The sequence below is a fragment of the Chiloscyllium punctatum genome, chromosome 4 (assembly GCF_047496795.1).
Source record: "Chiloscyllium punctatum isolate Juve2018m chromosome 4, sChiPun1.3, whole genome shotgun sequence".
NCBI lineage: Eukaryota > Metazoa > Chordata > Chondrichthyes > Orectolobiformes > Hemiscylliidae > Chiloscyllium > Chiloscyllium punctatum.
In genome coordinates this window covers 47,071,047-47,091,479 of record NC_092742.1, presented here as the reverse complement: position 1 = coordinate 47,091,479, position 20,433 = coordinate 47,071,047, and the positions used below count along the sequence as shown (strand labels likewise).

General features: G+C 40.0%; 1 protein-coding gene across 3 annotated transcripts in view; it reads left to right on the top strand.

The window, feature by feature from the left end:
• The window catches only part of ppp1r13bb (protein phosphatase 1, regulatory subunit 13Bb), a 122,905-nt gene that overhangs the window by 85,833 nt on the left and 16,639 nt on the right, over nt 1-20,433 (top strand). For 2 of the 3 annotated variants that reach the window (XM_072568598.1, XM_072568600.1), the window contains exons 7-9: nt 6,837-7,033; nt 7,654-7,818; nt 8,907-9,108. In XM_072568598.1, the coding sequence (XP_072424699.1) occupies nt 6,837-7,033; nt 7,654-7,818; nt 8,907-9,108 (564 nt within the window). The remainder of the gene's footprint in view (nt 1-6,836; nt 7,034-7,653; nt 7,819-8,906; nt 9,109-20,433) is intronic. The other variant, XM_072568599.1, reaches the window with a different exon arrangement.

Genomic DNA, 20,433 nt, shown 5'->3' with positions numbered 1-20,433 from the left:
GCAATGTGGTTGACTCTCAACTGCCCTCTGGGAAATTAGGGGTGGGCAATGAATGCTGGCCTAGCCAGCGATGCCGACATCCTGTGAATGAATTTTAAAATATAGTTAAGGTCTATCAGTAAAAAGTTAATTTATTTTGGACAATATCATAGAATATGCAGTATGTGTTGTTTATACCTGTGTCACATCTCTGAAAGAGCTCTTCATTTGTTCCTTTCCCCAGTGCCATTTATTGTTCTTATTTTACAAATATTTATCCACTTTGCTTTCTAGAAGAAATTGTGAACACTGCTTCCACTTTGTTTCCGACCAAGCATTTCACATTCTAACAAGTTTCTTGATTTTGTTTTGAAAATCACTTCATGCTTCCTTCATTTTACAATTGACTAAATTCAATTTATGATCTTTCCTAGTCAGACGTTGTTCATGAGAATTTTTCTTCCATATTTACCTCGACAAAACTCAATATTTTTAAACAAAAACATTTCGAGTCCAGTGACCCAGTGAAACTTTCTCTCTACAGATGCTGCCTGCTGCAAGACCCACTGTGTTTCTCCAGCATTCTGTTTTTGTTCTAGATTACTCGCATCTGCAGTTCTTTGTGTCTATCAGTATCATACATCTTTAGGTGTAAAACCAAATTTCTCTAGTGTAATCTTCAAAACTGTTGTCTCTTCAGTATCTTTTCATTGACCTTGACATTCTGTGTAAAGTGAAATTCCCAAAACTGAATGCAATATTCTAAATGTAATACAATCGAGGCTTTGGTGCAACTGCGCCTGGATTATTCGGTGTAGATTTGGGCTCCTTACCCAAGGAAAGATACCCCTGACACTCACTGAGTGCAGCAAGAAATACCCCACATTGATTCTAGGGATGTTGGAGTTGTCCACTGAGAAGGGACTGTAGAGATTGACCCTGTATTCTCTGGAGTTTAGAAGAAAAAGACGACATGTCACAGCCATAGAAAATTATTATAGGGCTTTAGAGGGTATATGCAGAAAGGATGGTTCCCTTGGCTGGCGTTCTACATCCAGGGAATGCAGCCTTAGAATAAGGGTAAGTAATTTAGGACTTAGAATCTCCTCGGGAATAGTGAGTCTTTGGAATTCTCAATACCAAAGGACTCTGGATGTTCAGTCATTAAGTATGTTAAGGGCATAGACTTATAATTATTAAAAATATCAAAGGTTACGAAGATAGTACGGGAAAATGATGTTGCGAAGGAAGACTAGGCTCAAGAGGCTGAAATGCCTACTTCTGTATAGTACAATTTCGAAGATCCTTTCTGAGGCCCAACATTACTGCAGTCTTTTCATTTTGCATCCATGTGCTAAAATCTAAATCCCTTTTATTCATTGAATTCAGTCTCATTAAATTGTTCTCCTATTTTGACAATTTTTTTAAGGCTATAGTCTTCTCTCCTTTCAAAGTTTTGCCCTTTATTTTATATTTCCCTCTTCTTTCTTTCTATCAAAATATATGGAATCTTAATCTTTGTTGTGGTTGCCTGAAGAGTTATGTGCATAGTATGCATTGCATTTCTTTTTGAAACTCTTGTTTCCAAAAGCTATCAAATTTGCAGACATTATGTGAATTTTTCAAATCAAGGGACTTCTTGTTACGAACCATTAAGACACTAGTATCTTTTTAGATACCTTTCCCATGATAAACTTAGGTACAGTTTTGAAGCATGTGGATGATACAAAATTTGGTAATATAGTGAACAACGTAGTGGCATACTTCTGGAAAGCACAGACAGATTAGTAAGATCGGGAGACACATGGACAAAGCAATTTAAAATGGTCAAGTATGTAGGGAGTTTTGGGAGGTAGGTTATGAAAAGGCAGTGAGTACAGGAGCCCAGGGCTAAAGGGATTCTTATGATCTTGAATGAAACCAGCATTTTTTTTTAAGAATCTGAAAACCCAGCTATTTATTAAAAGAATGGAGCCACAAAGTTCACAGTTTAAACAAAATAATTTTACTATAGAAAAATGGTGGTATCTTGAAAAATATCCATATTACAAAAGAGGTGGTTCTGGATGTCTTAAAACGCAAGAAAGTGGATAAATCTCCAGGACCTGCTTAGGTGTAACCTAGAGATCTGTGGGAAGCTAGGGAAGTGATTGTTGGGCCCCTTGCTGAGATATTTGTATCATTGATAGTCACAGGTGAGGTGCCAGAAGACTGGAGGTTGGCTAATGTGGTGCCATTATTTAGGAAAGGTGGTAAGGGAAGGTCAGGGAACTATAGACCTGTGAGCCTGACATTTACGTGCATTTGGTAAGCCAAGGACTGATCAGCGATAGTCACCATGGCTTTGTGCATGGGAAGTCATGTCTCAGGAACCTTATTAAGTTTTTGAAAAAGTAACAGAGGATTGATGAGATGCAGAGTGGTGGATGTGATCTATATGGACTTCAATAAAGCATTCAATAGGCAATAGGTGCAGGAGTAGGCCATTCTGCCTTTTGAGCCTGCACCACCATTCAATATGATCATAGCTGATCATCCTTAATCAGTATCCTGTTCCTGCCTTATCTCCATAACCATTGATTCCACTATCTTTGAGAGCTCGATCCAACTCTTTCTTAAATGAATCCAGAGACTGGGCCTCCACTGCCCTCTGGGGCAGAGCATTCCACACAGCCACCACTCTCTGGGTGAAGAAGTTTCTCCTTATCTCTGTCCTAAATGGTCTACCCCGTATTTTTAAGCTGTGTCCTCTGGTTTGGCACTCACCCATCAGCGGAAACATGTTTCCTACCTCCAGAGTGTCCAATGCTTTAATAATCTTATATGTCTCAATCAGATCCCCTCTCAGTCTTCTAAACTCAAGGGCATACAAGCCCAGTCGCTCTGGTCTTTCAGCATAAGGTAGTCCCGCCATTCCAGGAATTAACCTCGTGAACCTACGCTGCACTCCCTCAATAGCCTGAATGTCTTTCCTCAAATTTGGAGACCAGAGCTGCACGCAGTACTCCAGGTGTGGTCTCACCAGGGCCCTGTACAGCTGCAGAAGAACCTCTTTGCTTCTAAAGGTTCGACAAGGTTCCTCATGGGTGACTGGTTAGCAGACTATAGCCTTAAAAAAAGAAATTGTCATGGAATATAGGGAGAACTAGCCGTTTGGATAGAGAACTGGTTTGAAGGTAGAATACAGAGAGTGGAGGTAGAGGGCTGCTTTTCAGTCTGGAGGCCTGTGACCATTGGTGTGCCACAAGGATCAGGGCTGGGTCCACTGCTTTTTGTCATTTGTATAAATTATTTGGATGTGAACATAAGAGGTATAGTTAGTAAGTTTGCAGATGACACCAAAATTCACGGTGGAGGACAGTGAAGAATGTTACCTCAGATTACAATGGGATCTTGATCAGATGGGCTAGTGGACTGAGGAGTGGCAGATGGAGTTTAATTCAGATAAATGTGAGGTGCTGCATTTTGCAAAAGCAAAACTTAGCAGGACTTATACACTTAATGGAAAGGTCCTGAGGAGTCTTGCTGAACAAAGAGACCTTGGAGTGCAGGTTCATAACTCCTTAGCGTTTGGTATGCTTTCCTTTATTAGACACAGCATTGAGTATAGGAGTTGGGAGGTCATGTTGCAACTGTACAGGACATTGGTTAGGCCACTTTTTGAATATAGTGTGCAATTCTGGTCTCCCTCCTTTCAGAAGGATGTTGTGATACTTGAGAGGGTTCAGAACAGATTTACAAGCACATTGCCAGGGTTGGAAGATTTGGGAAATAGGGAGAAGATGAAAAAGCTGGGGCTGTTTTCCTTGGATCGTTGGAGGCTGAGGAGTGACCTTATAGGGGTTTATAAATTCATGAGGGGCATGGAGAGGGTAAATAGATATGGTCTTTTTCCTGGGGTGGGAAGGGTCCAGAACTAGAGGACAGAAGTTTGGGGTGAGAGGTAAAAGCTGTAAAAGGGACCTCAGGGGAAACGTTTTCATGCAGGGGGTGATGCGTTTATAGAATGTGCTGACAGAGGAAGTGGTGGAGGCTGGTACAATTGCAACATTTAAAAGGCATCTGGATGGGTATATGAAAAAGGGTTTAGAGGGCATTGGGCCATGTGCTGGAAAATGGGACTAAATTAGGTTAGGTTATCTGGTTGGCATGGACGAGTTGGACTGAAGGATCTGTTTCTATGACTCTACAACAAAAATGCGTTGCATACAATTGTATAAGTGTAAGACTCAGTTTTCCTCTCCCCTCCCCAACACTGCAACCCTCAGTTGCATATTCATCAAACTTTGAATGTGTAACAACTTAATCTGGATGCTGTTAACAGCTTGAATTCAGAATAATATTTCTTCAACTTTTTGCATATATCCATCAAGGCTGTCCCTTCAAATCTCCTGCAAATGTTGTAAAGTTGCTAAGCTCCCCGCCAGCTCCCCGCCCGCCCCCCACCCCCCAAGCAAACCCACCCTGCTCTCTCTCTCCCTCTCTCTCTCTCTATCTCCCTCTCTCTCTCTCTCTCTCTCTCTCTCTCTCTCTCTCTCTCTCCTCACAGTATCTCTCCCCTTTCCTCCTTCAGCCTGGATATGCCAGAAGTGCACCTCGCATTACAGCCCTGTAGTTGAGAAGTTCCAGCATTTTTTTTGCTAATGCCCAGAATTTCAACTGAATTCTGCTAAACAACATGTTTCCTTCAACTTATTCTAAACTCCCAAGCTAAGCTGCTTGAACCAAGAACTCATCCCTCTTCTTGTTGACCCTTTGTTTTATATTGTTCATCTCCCAGGCAACCTGATCACATGAACTATTTAGTAGTGCTCAGCGTTTTTTGCTAGAATTCAGTTCCTAATTCTTAAAGGAACCATTACTCCATAAAATCGGCTTTCTTTCCCCTAATAGCACATGGGGCCCTGACAGTATGCAGATTTTTAAAGGTGGCAGGGTAGTTTACTGTCGCTGTAGGAAAGTACTTGGAATTCTTTGTAAATACAGCCATTAACAGCAAAAATAAGTTATGCTAAAACCTTTGCAAATCTCTGGTCAGCTCTCAGCTAGACCATTATATTCAGTTATGAGTCTCCATATCCCTGGACTGAACCTGTCTTTGTTTTTTGTATCGTAATGAATGGGTACATGTGAAGTCTTGTCAGGTACGGTTGTGAATGTTGTTGTACAATTGACCATCTAGTTTGAGAAGGAGGCTGCGTGAATAATCCTGAGTTTGGTAGAACCCAGCATTACTGCAAAAGAAATTGCTGAAGCATTTGCAATGATGCTGGAGTATGAACCTGATCATCTACCTTGGTCTATTCCTGAGATCCTCACCACCACTGAATTCAGCCTCTCGTCAACTTGATTCACTTTGTGATATCAAGGAATGACCAAGTCAGCTAGATACTGGATAAAGAATGATTCCCCTGAAGCAGCATGGCTCTGTTGTTGCAAGATGTGCTCCTGAAGCAGCTGCATTTCTACCCAAGCTATTCCAACATAACTAGAACACTGGCTTTTACTTAACAACATGAAAACTTGTGTCAGGGTACACATGTATTCCAACTATTAAAGGCAACAGATCCAGTCCGTTGAGGTCATTGACAGTGCGATCAAGCAACATTTGCACAGCCCTGACCTGCTTACCAGTTTTCACTGATCTGCCCTCAATCATAATGTCAGAATTGGAGTTTTTCATTATGCACTGCTTGATGCTATTCTCAAATACTCGAATGGTGAAGCAGTCTGTGCCCACATGCAGCAAATCATGGCCTCATTGCTGCTTTGGGCTTGTAAGTGTAAGTAACAATTGTATCTCACATTCACCAAGCCACAGAGTTTTGAGCAGGGGAGAATCTAACCATCTCCTTCTGAAATTCACTGGCATCACTATTGTCAAAAGCCCTTACATCTGAGGAGTTCCAGTTGACCATAAACACACCTGTACCAGCTGCGCGCACACTGACATTGAGCACAAATCAGAAATTAATTATTATATGCTATAACTTGACTGATGCCTGAAAAGGATTTTTTTACAATGTATAAGACACCAGAGTACTTTCTACTTGCCTGGATGTCAACAATGCTCGAGGCTAAATAATAGGCAAAATAGCCTGCTTGATCAGCAACCATTCTAAAAACCTTACTCCTTCCACAATTAGTGCACCAGGGATATAATGTGTGCAGCCACTGAAAATACATTGCAGCCACTTGCCAAAGCTGCATCAACACTCAAAACATATGAATCTTCAAAGACCTGGGAGCATTCTGGGTTCTCTTGCAAGTCTCACATTGAAATGACTGGAACTTATATCATTCATTCTTCATTGCTGAATCAAAAGCCTAAAACTGTCTTTTCTGACAGCATTTTGGGATTGCCTTCACCAGATGGATTGTATTGATTTGCCACCAACTTCTCACGAGTAGTTGGACAGGAAAAATAAATGTTGACTGTGCAAGCGATACCATTCCTTATGACTTCTCCTATTTGTAACATGGCAAAGTCCTCCAGTCTGTATTTGAGAAATCTCTTAGCTTGTCATATGTGCCACATGCCCTCAAGTTCAGACATGTTAAGGTCAATGAAAAGGCAGGAGAGATGGTTTCATGCATGTATGACATCCTTATTGCATTGCATCCAAGAGCTCCTACAACCCAATGGTACAACATGTGGATTTTAGCTGTTTTCCAGCACATGAACTTTAAACTAGAATATTGTCTTGCTATTTTCTTGAAATTTGGGATTCATTCTCTGGAAGTGGTGCCTAAAATAAAATGAAATCAATCTAGCATATTTTAACACCTAGCAAATTTGGAGGTTGCTATTTTTTATTTTTCTTGCCCATTTTTCTTTCCCATTTTTCTTCTCATAGCATCTGAAATTGAGCACATCAATAATATGTTCCATGAGAAACAACGTGAGTTGCAGTCGGCTGTATTGAAAGTTGATCAGCTAACACAGCAACTCGACGACTTGAGGAAAGGAAAATCTAATGGATTGCAGTCTTATAATGGACAAGTGCCAGGACCTGCTGCAGTTGAATTAAAGAAGCTATACCAAGAGCTGCAGGTAAGGCATGTGGCATGAACTGTAGATGCGATATGAATTTTTATCATATTGTACCTAGAACCAAAGAGAGAAAAATTAATTTCTGTAAAGAGGATCATGAATCTTAACATCATCTTTGTCATGACACTGTTGAATGCTAAAAGTATAAATCTGCATTCACCTTGACACTTCTGAAGATGGTGATCTTCATTTGATTGAACATGTTCTTTATGGAAGCATAGGATTGTCAGATTTTTTAAAAAACTGCTGTTTCATTATAGTTCCATGTACTTATTTTGCACAATGGTTAAGAAGGCAAGCAAACAAAATCAGACTATCAAGTGGCTGATTCACTTAAGCCAGGCACTAGGAAGACCAATTGCTTCAAAAAAATTCACTCTGGCAACCAGCCTCACCAATCTGGCAGCGTCAATTTAGGATTGGCACTGGCTGCACAACACCAACGTGCTGGGGGCCAGCACCATTAGCATAGGTCTCACACAACAGAAAAGCAGCAATAGAGAAGCTTGCCGCTCCCTAACTTTCCCTGACCAACTAACGAAACTTGAGCTTGAGGAAGAGTTCATAAACACAGTATGATACCGAACATCTTCACACTATGGATTTACTGTCCTTTTTAGATTCGCAACAAACTTAATCAGGAACAAAACACTAAACTTCAACATCAAAAAGAACTGCTTAACAAGCGTAATGTGGAAGTGACGATGATGGACAAAAGAATCAGTGAACTTCGTGAACGTTTGTGGAAGAAGAAATCTGAATCACGTCAAAAGGAAAACATCCCTGTATGATGCTGATTTCTATTTTTATATCTTAAGATTTTGTTTGTAATTGAACAAATGTGCACAGTTCTGCAAAGAAACATTAGAGTTCTGAACTGCTTTGATTTGTGCTTACCATATCCTTGCAAGCAGATCTTTTAAACACACAATCTGAACTCTTGTTTCCTAAAAGATGAAGATTTCACTAATTTTGTCTTGTTAATAAGTAAGTAATGATACTATGCCATTTGTTGCATTTTCTGTTTTGCTGAATTATTGAGCAACAGCTGTTAAAATGACTTTCATTAACATCTGTATAATTGGAAATTATTATCTGTTGTGCATCATTAGCCTCATAGTTTCAAAACATCGCATCATTTGTGCGCCCAGAGGGCTAAAAGCCCAGGCCACTTGGTTTTCTATTTTTTTAAGTTGCCAATTGGGTGACATGTAATCATTGGACATTTCAAAGCAATCAGAAGATAGGAAAATCAGTTACTAGCAGCTACGAGACCAACCAAAACCACTTTTCTTTTTTCCCCAAACCTCTACTATTTACAAATTAGCAACTGCATAATACCAAGAAATCAGATTACTCACTTATTTGCAACTACTTTGTGAAATGACATTGTTTTCTCAACCAATTAACTGTAACATAGTCTAATTAATGAAGGGTCTGTTTCTGTGCTATATGACTGTATATTTGTACTCTGAAATACTAGAATTTACAGTACAAAGTATATGTGGACAATGGGAAAATTCCTGGCATGGCTACCTCGTCATTTTCCTTCCTGACTGCAGTTATTGCCATTACTGTCCACCTATTTTCTTCTTACAATGTCTACTAGCCAGCAGTCAATCTGAAATTGTTTTCAGCTTTTTTAACTTGAGTCCCATTGCACCCCCTAAAGTCCCACTTGCCTTTACCTCCCTTCCATCCTTCTATAGTGGCATAATCCTCCAACTCAATATAAAATTGGTTGTCCAAACCATAATTGTCAGTTTTGTCAAGATAAGATTCTAATAATACAAATTTATTGTGGTGAAACAGTTGACCTTTCCTTAAAATTTGATATTGATGTTTGTTTTAAACAAACCTGTTTCTCCTCTAGCAGCTGAATCGAATTAATGGCACACCAACAACACCAGCGCACTCTAACACCTCTGGTCGTGTGGCTGCTGTGGGACCCTACATCCAAGTTTCTACTGCAGCTAGATCAGAAAGTAACCAGTCATCACCAGGAGAGATCTTGAAACCTCAGTCACTGACCATATCTAGCAATGGTGGCTATGTGATGACTAGAGCAAAATCTGGTAAGCAGAGGAGTATATTGCTTTTTTTTCTAAAAGAAAACCTACAGTCCTGTTCTGAGAGGGAGTAACATGCTAAAGAAAGAGTCAAATCCTTGGAGGGAGGCTTAACCCATAATTCAGTAGCATTGTGGTAATGTCTGTAGATGAGTAATTCCGTGTTTAAGGCTAATGTTCTGGAAATATGGGTTTAAACTCAACATAATGGGTGGTAAAATTTGAATTGGATACAATTAAGAATTAGATGCTCATCTAATGGTGATCACTCAACCATTGTTTAAAAAATGACGAATATCTTTGAGAGAAGGTCACCTGTCTTTGCCTGGTCTATGTATGACTTCATATCCATAGAGCGGCACAGTGGTTAGCACTGCTGCCTCACAGTGTCAGAGACCCGGGTTCAATTCCTGCCTCAGGCAACTGTCTGTGTGGAGTTTGCACATTCTCCCTGTGTCTGTGTGGGTTTCCTCCGGGTGCTCCGGTTTCTTCCCACAGTCCAAAAATGTGCAGGTAAGGTGAATTGGCCATGCTAAATTGCCTGTAGTGTGGGTGAAGGGGTAAATGTAGGGGAATGAATCTGGGTGGGTTGCTGTTCGGAGGGTCGGTGTGGACTTGTTAGGCCAAAGGGCCTGTTTCCACACTCTAAGTAATCTGAAAAAAAATCTGGTTAACTTTTAACTGCCGTCTGAAATGGTCTAGAGGGTAACAGGTTCAAGAGCAACCAAGGGTGGGCAAAATGTCTACCTTACTAGAAATGCCCATATCCCATACAAGAGTAAAGAAAAATGCCATGGTTTAACCCACTGTTTTGCCATGGAACACATATACTATGTTGATTCCAAACCGATTTTAAAATCTGAACTTTTGGCTGTATCTTTGCCAATTAAAGCCATGTTTTACTCATATGCCCCTCCTTCCATTCCCAGTGTAATATTCTGTTTCTCAACTTTTTGTACTGAATGAGTCTGTATTTAAGTAACCTCTTCCCGGTTTCTTCCCTGAGTTCTGATTTTTGAATAACAAAATGTATGAATTAAGTTACAATTGTTTTATTTTCTCCCTATGCTTACATTATGACTTCCCTTTTATATTTCAATTCCCTTAGAGTTCAAAAATCTAGCATCCTCAAATTTGGATATACTCAGACAACTCATGGCAATTTGAGAAGCAGTTGGTTGAGGTATAGAACTTTTTCCAACAGTGTCACATACATGGTTACAGAGTGGTACCCCTCAAACTGCATGCAAACAATTGCCTCTCTATTGGCGAGAGGAGCCTTTCTTGCCTTAACGACTAATTACTTTTGCATGTTGTCTAGATGAGTCGCAAAGAACTGAGATATTGCAGCAGAAAGATATATTTGTAGTAGATCAAGTTTAAATTACCTGTTTCCATTTTAAATGTAGGTATAGGAATCTGTAATACAGAATGATGGATTAGATGGGCAGTATCTGCAGACAAAATAGTTCACTTTTAGATTTGGGGCTTTTTGTGCTATGTTTAGAGCTATGAAAGCCACAAATGCATTACACATACAGCGCAGAAATTTAACTTTGTGTTGTTGGAATTTTACAATATTATGCATTGTATTATGCATTATCCCTGATTTTAGCCATTTATTAAAGAAACATTGAATCCATGTTCTTGAATGAGAATCAAGAATATCTGAAATACTCAGCAGGCCAGGCAACATGTTAACAAACAAAAGCAGTAATTGCTGGAGAAACTCAGTTGGTCAAGCTGCATCTTTGGGGAGATAACAGGGTTCACGTGATTAGCTGTGGTCTCAAAAATGACCCCTGCAGGACTCCACTAGTCACCAGCTGCCATTCTGAAAAAGACCCCTTTATCCCCACTCTCTGTCTTCTGCCAGGCAGCCAATCCTCTGTCCATGCCAGTACCTTTCCCTTAACACTATGGACTCATCTTGTTTAGCAGCCTTATCAAAGGCCTTCAGGAAATCCAGATAGATTGCATCCACTTGCTCTCCTTTGTCTAACTTGCTCATTACTTCCTCAAAGAATTCTAACAGATTTGTCAGGCGCTGCTTTCCATTAACAAAGCCATGCTGACCAAGCCCTATTTTACCAAGGTTTTCCAAGTACTCCACAATCTCATCCGTATTAATTAACATCTTACCAATGACCAGTCGTCCTATAACTTCCCATCTGCTTCATTCCCTTCTTCAACAGGGGTGTACATTTGCCATTTTCCAGCACCCTGAGTCCCTTCTTGACTCCAGTGATTCCTGAAAAATAACCACCAATGTCTTCACTATCACTTTAGCTATCGCCTTCAAAACCCTGAGGTGTAGTTGATCCAACCTGGGTGTTTTATCTATCTTCAAATCTTTCTGCTTCCCCAGCGCCTTCACCTTTATTATGGCCACTATATTCACCTCTGTTCCTGACTGAAGTTCTGGTATACTGCTAATAACTTGCATTGTGAAGACTGATGTCAAGTATCTATTCAGTTCCTCTGCCATTTTTTTAGGCCTTCATTACTACTACTCCAACCTAATTTTTCAGCGGTCCGATATTCACACTTACCTTTTAGATGCTTAAAAAAAACTCTTGCAATTTTCTTTTATATTACTAGCTAGCTTGCCCTGTTATTTCATAGTCTCCCTGCTTATTACTTTTTTTGTTGTCCTCTGCTGGTTTTTAAAGGCTTCCAAATTGCAGTGGCTTCCCACTAATCTGCACCACATTATATGCTTTTTCTTTTGCTTTTATGCTATCCCTGGCTCTGCTTACCATGGCTGCCTCATCCTCCCCTTCGTTTCTTCTTCCTTGGGATGAATTTCTGCTGTACTTTCTGCATTACCTCTAGAATCTCCTGCAGTCTACAGTCCTGTTCCACTGCTGCTCTACTGGCTCTCCTTCTAATCAGCTGTGGCCAGCTCCTCCCTTTTGTCTTTCTACGTTATTTTTTTCTATTCATTTACAGGATGAGGGTGTTGCTGGTTAGCCCAGAAGGCAATTAAGAGTCTGACACATTGTTGACAGTCTGGATTCAAATGTAGGCCAAATTAAGTAAGGATGGCAGTTTCCTTCTCAAAAGGACATTTGTGAATCAGATGGGTTCTGTTTTCCCTTTACCTCCCCTGACTCAATTGTAATACTGTTACATTTGATTCCAGATTCTCCATCATGCTGCAGGGTGAATACAATCACTGCTCCCTCAGGGTTCCTTCACCTTAAGCTCCCTAATCAAATCTGACTCATTTTTCATCACCAAATCCAGAATTGTCTATTCCTTAGTGCGCTCTATCATAAGCTGTTCCAAAAAACCATCTTGCGATTTTTGAGAAGGTTTGTAGTTCAGGTTGTAAGCTTGCTTGCTAAGCTGGCAGGTTTGTTTTCGGATGTTTCGTCACCACGCTAAGTGACATCATCCGCAAGCCCCCAGTGAAGCGTTGGTGTTCTGTTCCACTTTCTGTTTGTGTATCTTGGTCTCTTAAGGTGGGTGATATCATTTCCGATTCTTTTTCTCAGAGGTTGGTAAATGGGGCCGAACCGGAACTCCATCAATAAACACATCGATTTAGACTCCATTTACCTACCTCTGAGAAAAAGAACCAGAAATGGTATCACCCACCTTATGAGATCAAGACCCACAAGTAGAAAGCGAGACAGAAGACCAGTGTTTCACCAGATGCTCACTGATGACGTTACCTATTATGGTGACAAAACGTCTGAAAACAAACCTTCCAGTTCAGCGAGCAAACTTACAACCAAAGCTGTCTTGTAGACATTCCATGAAATTCATTCCTTGGGATCCACAACCAACCTGATTTTCTTAGTCCACCTGCATATTGAAGACCCTGTGATTATTGTAATAACACCTTTCTTACTTGTCTTTTCTATCTTAGGATGTGAGGCAGAAAATAAATCATATCTACTATTGTGCATCATTCCCATCAGTGTTTTTTTTCTTTTGAGGTTCTTCAATTCTACCTACACAGATTCCATACCTTATGAACCTATGTCACTTGCTATAGATTTAATTTCATTGCTTAATTTCATTTCACTTCATAAGGCAACTCCACCCCATCTGCCTGTCTTTTCGGTAGGATGCAAATTCTGGATATTTAGTCATGATCTCCTTACAGCCACGTCTATGATGACTACAACAACACATTTGTCAGTTCCAATCTTCGCTACAAGCCTATTTACCTAGTTTCATGTACTGTATGCATTTAAGTACAATACCTTCAGTCCTGCATTGACCACACCTGTCTTTTGTAGTTGCCTACTATCTACTGTGCCAGAAGTTAGATTCCTGACCCTTTTTGTCCGGAGACTGAGGGAGGATCTGATTGAAGTATTCAGAATTATGAGAGGCAGAGAGAGAGTAGATCGTGAGAATCGTTTACTCATTACAGATGTGTCTAAGGTCAGAAGCATAACTTTAAGGTGAGGAGTATATGATCTCGAGGAGATCTGAGAAAAGGTTTTTCTTCACCCAGAGGTTGATAGAAATATGGAATATGCTGCCTGGCCCAGTGGTAAGTACTGTCACAACTTTTAAGAAGCATCTGGATGAGCGTTTTAGATGCCAAAGCATTGTAGGCGGTAGATCAAATGTAAATAAATAGGATTAGTTAGTTTGGTGTTGGTTGGTTGGCATAGACATAGTGAGCCAAAGGGTCTGTTTCTATGCTGTATGAGTCTACGATATACTTCCTGTCGTATTATTGTTGTGGAAATTTAATGTCCTTTCCTACTTTGTATAAATATATAAAACGCCAAAGACTGGCTAAGGTAAAATTGGTCCTTCGGAGGATGAGAAGGGGGGGCTTAGTAATGGAATATGAGGAAATGGTCAATGAACAAGTATTTTGTCAGTCTTCACAATGTAGGACACGAATAACATACGAGTAATCGACAAGGAGACGAAGGCAGATGAGGACATGGCAACAACCATCATCATGAAAGAGGTAGTGTTGGGCAAGCTAATGGAACTAAAGGTAGATAAGTCTCCTGGTCCTGATAGTATGTATCTCAGGGTACTAAAAGAGATGATGGGAGAAATAGCAAATACAATCGTGGTAATTTTCCAAAATTCATTGGACTCTAAGGCAGTTTCAGCAGATTGGACAACAGCAAACGTGACACTGTTTTAAAAAAGGATGTAGACAAAAGATGAGGAATTATCACCTAGTTAGCTTAACTTATGTAGTGGGCAAAATGCTTGAATCTATTATCAAGGAAGGAATAGCAAGACATCTAGATAGAAATTGTCTCATTGGGCAGATGCAACATGCATTCATGAAAGGCAGGTCATTGTTTAACTAATCTACTTGAATTCTATGAAGACATTACGAGTATGGTGGACAACAGGACCCAGTATTTGTAGTGTATCTAGATTTTTTGAAAGGCATACAAAAAGGTACCAGACAAAAGGCTGCTGCATAAGATAAAGATGCATAACATTACAGGCAATGTATTAGCATGGATAGAGGATTAGTTAACCAACAGGAAGCAAAGAGTGGGGATAACTGAGTGCTTTTCTAGTTGGGATGAATGACTTATGGTGTGCCTCAGGGATAAGTGTTGGGACTGCAATTATTCACAATTTACCTAGGTGATTTGGAGTTGGGGACCACATTTGGTGTGTCAAAGTTTGCAGATGACACTAAGCTGAGTGGTCAAGCAAAGTGTGCAGAGGACTGTGAAACTTTGCAAAGGGACATATTTAAAGTGAGTGGGCAAAGGTCTTGCAGATGGAGTACAGAGTTTATAAATGTGAAGTCGTCCATTTTGGTAGGAATAACAGTAAAAAGGACTATTATTTGAATAGTAAAACGTTGCAGCACGCTGCTATGTAGATGGACCTGGATTTCCTTGTGCATGAGTTACAGAAGGTTCGTCTGCAGGTGCAACGGGTAATTAAGAAGGCAAATGGAATTTTGTTCTTCATTTGCTAAAGGAATTGAGTTTAAAAGCAGGGAAGTTATATTGCAGCTGTTTCAGGTGCTGGTGAGGCCACACCTGAAATACTGCATGTAGTTTTGTTCGCCTTAATTGAGAAAGGATTACTGCCCTTATAAGGGGTGCAGAAGAGATTCAGCAGGTTGATTCTGGAGTAAAGGTGTTTGGCTTATGAAGGGAAACTAAGTAGACTGGGATTATATTCATGGGAATTTAGAAGAATGAGGGGGGATCTTGTAGAAACATATAAAGTTATGAAGGAAATAGACAAGATAGTAGTAGAGAGGATGTTTCCACCAACAGGTAAAACTAAGGCAAGAGGGCATCGCCTCAAAGCTAGGGGGAGCAGATTGAGGACCGAATTGAAAAGGAACTTCTTCACCCAGAGGGTTGTGAATCTGTGGAATTCGTGCCAGTGAAGTAGTTGAGGCTTCCTTGTTAAACGTTTTTGCAACCAAAATAATTTTTTGAACAGTAGAAGAACTAAGGATGATGGTGAAATATCAGGTAAGCGGAGCAGAGGCCATGAAAAGATCAGCCATTAATCTTATTAAATGGTGGATCAGGCTCAAAGGGCCAGATGGCCTACTCCTGCTCCTATTTCTTATGTCCTTATGTATTTACTTTCCTAATTTTCTGATCCCTTTTGTCATTTTGCACTTGGTTTAGGTAATAATCCAGATATTACAACTTTTTGAAGTCCTGTTTTTAATAATGTTCTTACTTCCTGACATTCCCCAAAGAGGATCTTTTATCTACTGTTGTCTATGTTGGTGCCAACATGGCCCACAACACTGGATCTTCTCTCTGCCTCTCCAGTAACCTTTCAAGTGACTTGAGATGTCTCTCACCTTGGCACCAGGTTAGCAACACACTATACGGGACTCTCAATTCTGCTCGCAAAGTGTGCTACCTGTACCCCTAATAATAGAATCCCCTATCACTATCACCTTTCTTTGTGCTGACTTCACCTAAATGGCTTCCTTGACATGGTGCCGTGTGGGTGGCACAGTGGTTAGCACTAATGCCCCACAGCGCCAGAGACCCGGGTTCAATTCCCGCCTCAGGCGACTGACTGTGTGGAGTTTGCACGTTCTCCCCGTGTCTGCGTGGGTTTCCTCCAGGTGCTCCGGTTTCCTCCCACAGTCCAAAGATGTGCAGGTCAGGTGAATTGGCCATGCTAAATTGCCCGTAGTATGGGGTAGATGTAGGGGTATGGGTGGGTTGCGCTTCGGCGGGGCGGTGTGGACTTGTTGGGCCGAAGGGTCTGTTTCCACACTGTAAGTAATCTAATCTAATCTAATTAGTTTTACCACCCTTTTTGCAGATTGTTTCCTCATTCATACAGAGAGCAAGTACTCATACCTAATTAAAAACTGAAAGAACTGCGGATACTGTAAAACATCTACATTCTGTCTGCAAAAAAATCCTGAGCTTCAGTGGGCTGCCACTTTTACCACACTACCCTGTTCCCTGGCCAACGTCTCTGTCTCAGGCTAGCTGCAGTGCTCCAGCAAAGCTCAGCACAAGCTGGAAGAACAACATCACATTTTCTGCTCGGGGACCCTACAGTTCTGCAGACTCAATAATTGAGTTCAGTAATTTTAGGGCCTGAACTTACTCATGCCCTAGCCCACTACTACACACACCAGGCCTTGTTATCTCACAGTCTGCCATTACACACTACCATACCTATTGTTAGACACTCTGTCTCTATTAACAGCTGATCACCCTCCCAGCCAGATTGTTATCGACTCCTTAGTCTGTTCAACTATTCTTCGCTCTTTTTTGGCTTGATCCCAATATATCGGTTATTCTGTAAACCGTCCCCAAAACACTATCATCTACATATAAACCAACACTCCAGTTACCATCAGTTCTGAGGAACGGTCAGTGGACCCAAAACATAATTTCAATTTCTCTTCGCAGATGCTGCCAGACCTGCTGAGCTTTTTCAGCAACGTCTGGTTTTGTTTCTGAAGTATTTATATCTTTTTGGGCAAAGTCAAGAGCTGACATTCCTCTAGTGCTACATTCAGGATTCCTCTACCTGCCTTACACGTTGTCACACCCTTCTGTCCCTGGCCAGTAGTCAAACTTGTACTATTTGAGTTATAGGTTCCCCTTCAAGCCAAAGTCCATCCTGGCTTGGAATTATACCATAGTTCCTTCACTGTTATTGGGTCGTAATCCAGCAGCTCCCTAACTAACAGCATTATGTGTGTATCTACAATAAGTGGACTTCAACAATTCAAAAATATACTATTCTTTTACTGACTCAGGGCTAATAAGATAGTGGAATAAATTCGGACTTTGCCAGTAACCGTATGATATCATGAATGAATTTTAGAAAAGTAAAAACATCTATGTATCTATTTCGATCTGACTTTGTAGTATAGAACCTCAAGCCTTTTGCTCAAGTGTAACTTTCATGGTGAAAATCTTACTTGGATTTAGCTTGTGGAATCTTATTATTCCAAATTGACAGTTTTAGAAACCACGCACTCTGAACTCAATTAGTCCCCACCTACTTACGAAAAGAACAGGAAATGACATCAACCAGGGTAACCTAAATGTACAAATAGAAAGCAGGACATAACACCAGTGCTTTATTGGAGGCTCACTAATGATGTTACCTAGTATGGTGACGAAACATCCGAACACGTACCTTCCAGCTCAGTGAACAAACTTGCATCCAGAACCTCAACCTGAGCTGCAAATCTTCTCAAGACTCATTAGTCCTAATCACTTGCAGATTCTACTCCTTTAAATTGTGGGTAGCATGGTGCTCAGTGGTTAGCACAGCTGCCTACAGCACCACGGACCCCAGTTCAGTTAAAGCTTTGGGTTAATGTCTTTGTGGAGTTAGCTTGTACTCCCGTGTCTGCATGGATTTTCTCCCACATTTGCAAAGATTTGCAGGTTAGGTGGATTGGCTGTGTTAAATTCTTTGTAGTGTCCAGGGTTAGGTGGATTAGCTATGGTAAGTGCTGGGTTGCAACATTAGGATAGTGAGGTAGGATGCTCTTGTGAGTGTTGGTGCAGACTCGATGGGTAACTGACCTTTGTCTTTAATGTAGGGATTCTAAATCCAGGAATCCAGTATTGTAAAAAATAAGCTTTTTCTTTGTCATTTTAAATAGATTGCGCTGATGTAGGGATTTAGAGGAGATACGAGAGCGTTATTAGGATAAGTGACGAGTGAGAAATGAAATTAATATCAGCATGACTTGGCTATTGACCTAAGCTGCTTTGCATTCATATCAGTTGGTTGTCCCATATCCCCTGGATGAAGGCATTCTGATCTGAAGTAACACATCCCAAATTTTTTTCCCTCCCAATCAGCAGGTCCAAAATCTGGCATAGTTTGAGGTTGCCAGATTTGAGAAAGTATACCTGTAAATTCATGTGTTGGTTAATGTGTTGTTTTTGATTACTAAACTGTATTTTATACTGGATTCTTTTGCATTCATACTTAAGAGCATAGATTTAGACTTGAATGCAAGGGCATCATTAAGAAGTTGAAGATATGAAAATTGACACTTGATGGTGAAAAAGAAAGCTGTAGACTGCAGGAAGATAACAATAGATTGGTCAGGTGGATAAAGACTGGGAAATGAAATTTAATTCAAAGAAAACCCTCATCCATTTGAGGAGGGTTTTGAGGCAAAGGAATAAAAAAAATAGGTGTAGGATTTTGAAAATGTGCATCAGAGGAACTTTGAAATATGTCTTTGTATCCTTGTAGAACAGGTGGATATGATGGTTAAGAACCCATAACAAGATACACCCTATGCATCAAACAATAAAAGGAAGTAAGAGCAGGATATAGAGACTACATGAGCTCTGCAGAGAGCACTATTTAGACCACAGCTAGAACACTTTGTACAGTTCTGTTCACTTCATTGCAGGAAGGATGTGATCACAATGGAGAGGCTACAGGGGAGAGTTAAGTGAATGCTGCCAGGAATGGAAAATTTTGGCTATTGAGAAAGGATTGGATAGGCTGCAGTTGTTTTCTTTGTACAGTGAGAACTGACGAGAGATTTATTCGATGTATATAAACTGCGAAAGATTTAAAGTAACTGGTACAAAGATTAGATGAAAGTTGACTAATTTTTAAACAAGTTTTGGTCTGGAATTCACAGCCTGAAAGAGCAGTAAAGGCAGAAGAACTCTTACTTAAAGATGGAAAAATAAACACGATTATGCAATTGTCAACTGGAATATATAATTAAATGGGATTTTTTAATGGCACTCCATGAGCTGAACAGCGTCCTTTTGAAATTTTTCTGTGTGGCTGTTTAGTTTGAGAACAGATTGATACATGATCTTTCACTTCTGAGACTTGGAGTAAAATCCAACCCAAACTAATGTTACCTTCTGTTGTATGCATTTTGTACAAAATCAGTTTTACAATCCTTGAGGAAACAATACAAAATTGCTGACAATTTGGTACAATGTTGGAAATTTTACTCAAGGGACTGAGGAGGAACTAATTTAGAAAATGGAATGTAATACACAGGTTTGAGCACAGGCACATTATTTGGGAAGAAAGTCAGAAGCTTTTTTCTAGATGGTGTTGTATAAAATCTATGGTTTTTTAGTGCTGAAATAGGAGAGTTTTTTTTAGCTTTGTTATACTTAAGACTTTACTAGTAATTATTCAGTTCATATATTTATAGCACTCTAATTTATGTTTATAATTTTAGTTTTTCAGACATCATTTAACCTTTCTCTTTTATATTCAATATATTCTCTTGTATCCTTGTACTTGACTTTTGTTTTACTGGGTCCTTCAATGACTCACTTTGCTTTGACTTGTTGGACAGAATCAGATGGCAGTTTGAAAAAATCTCCAGGAATTTGGAAAGTTTCAGATTTAGACATCATAGTGGATCCTGTTTTAATTTCTTCTACCTCTATAAAGTCTCCAGATCATAGTGTGATCTACCTGGCAACTTCTGTTCCTGACAAACTACATTGTGAGTCTATGGAACTGGTACTTAAAGAACGTAATCTGTTGCATAACCTTTTGACTTGCATGCAGCACTCTTTTCTGTTTGCCTAGAAATGACATTTGGAAATTACCTGGTTGCATTTAATAATTTGTCATAATAGCCGTAACAGGTTTGTTATGGATAAAGTAAATGTTATTGTATCACCAAATGTCAATGTAAATAAACATGTGTAGAGTTGCATGTCAATGCTGTATGTATTAATTCACAAAATAATGAGTTACAACAGCCTAATCTTGTTTTAGGAAGCATTTAATATTTGAGCTTAAAATTTAATCAAATGAGTTCATTTGTCCATTTGTTGTCCATTTTCTATTTTCTGTTCCATTATGCATAGATGAAATTCTTAGACACAAGCTGACCGGCTCCTGGGT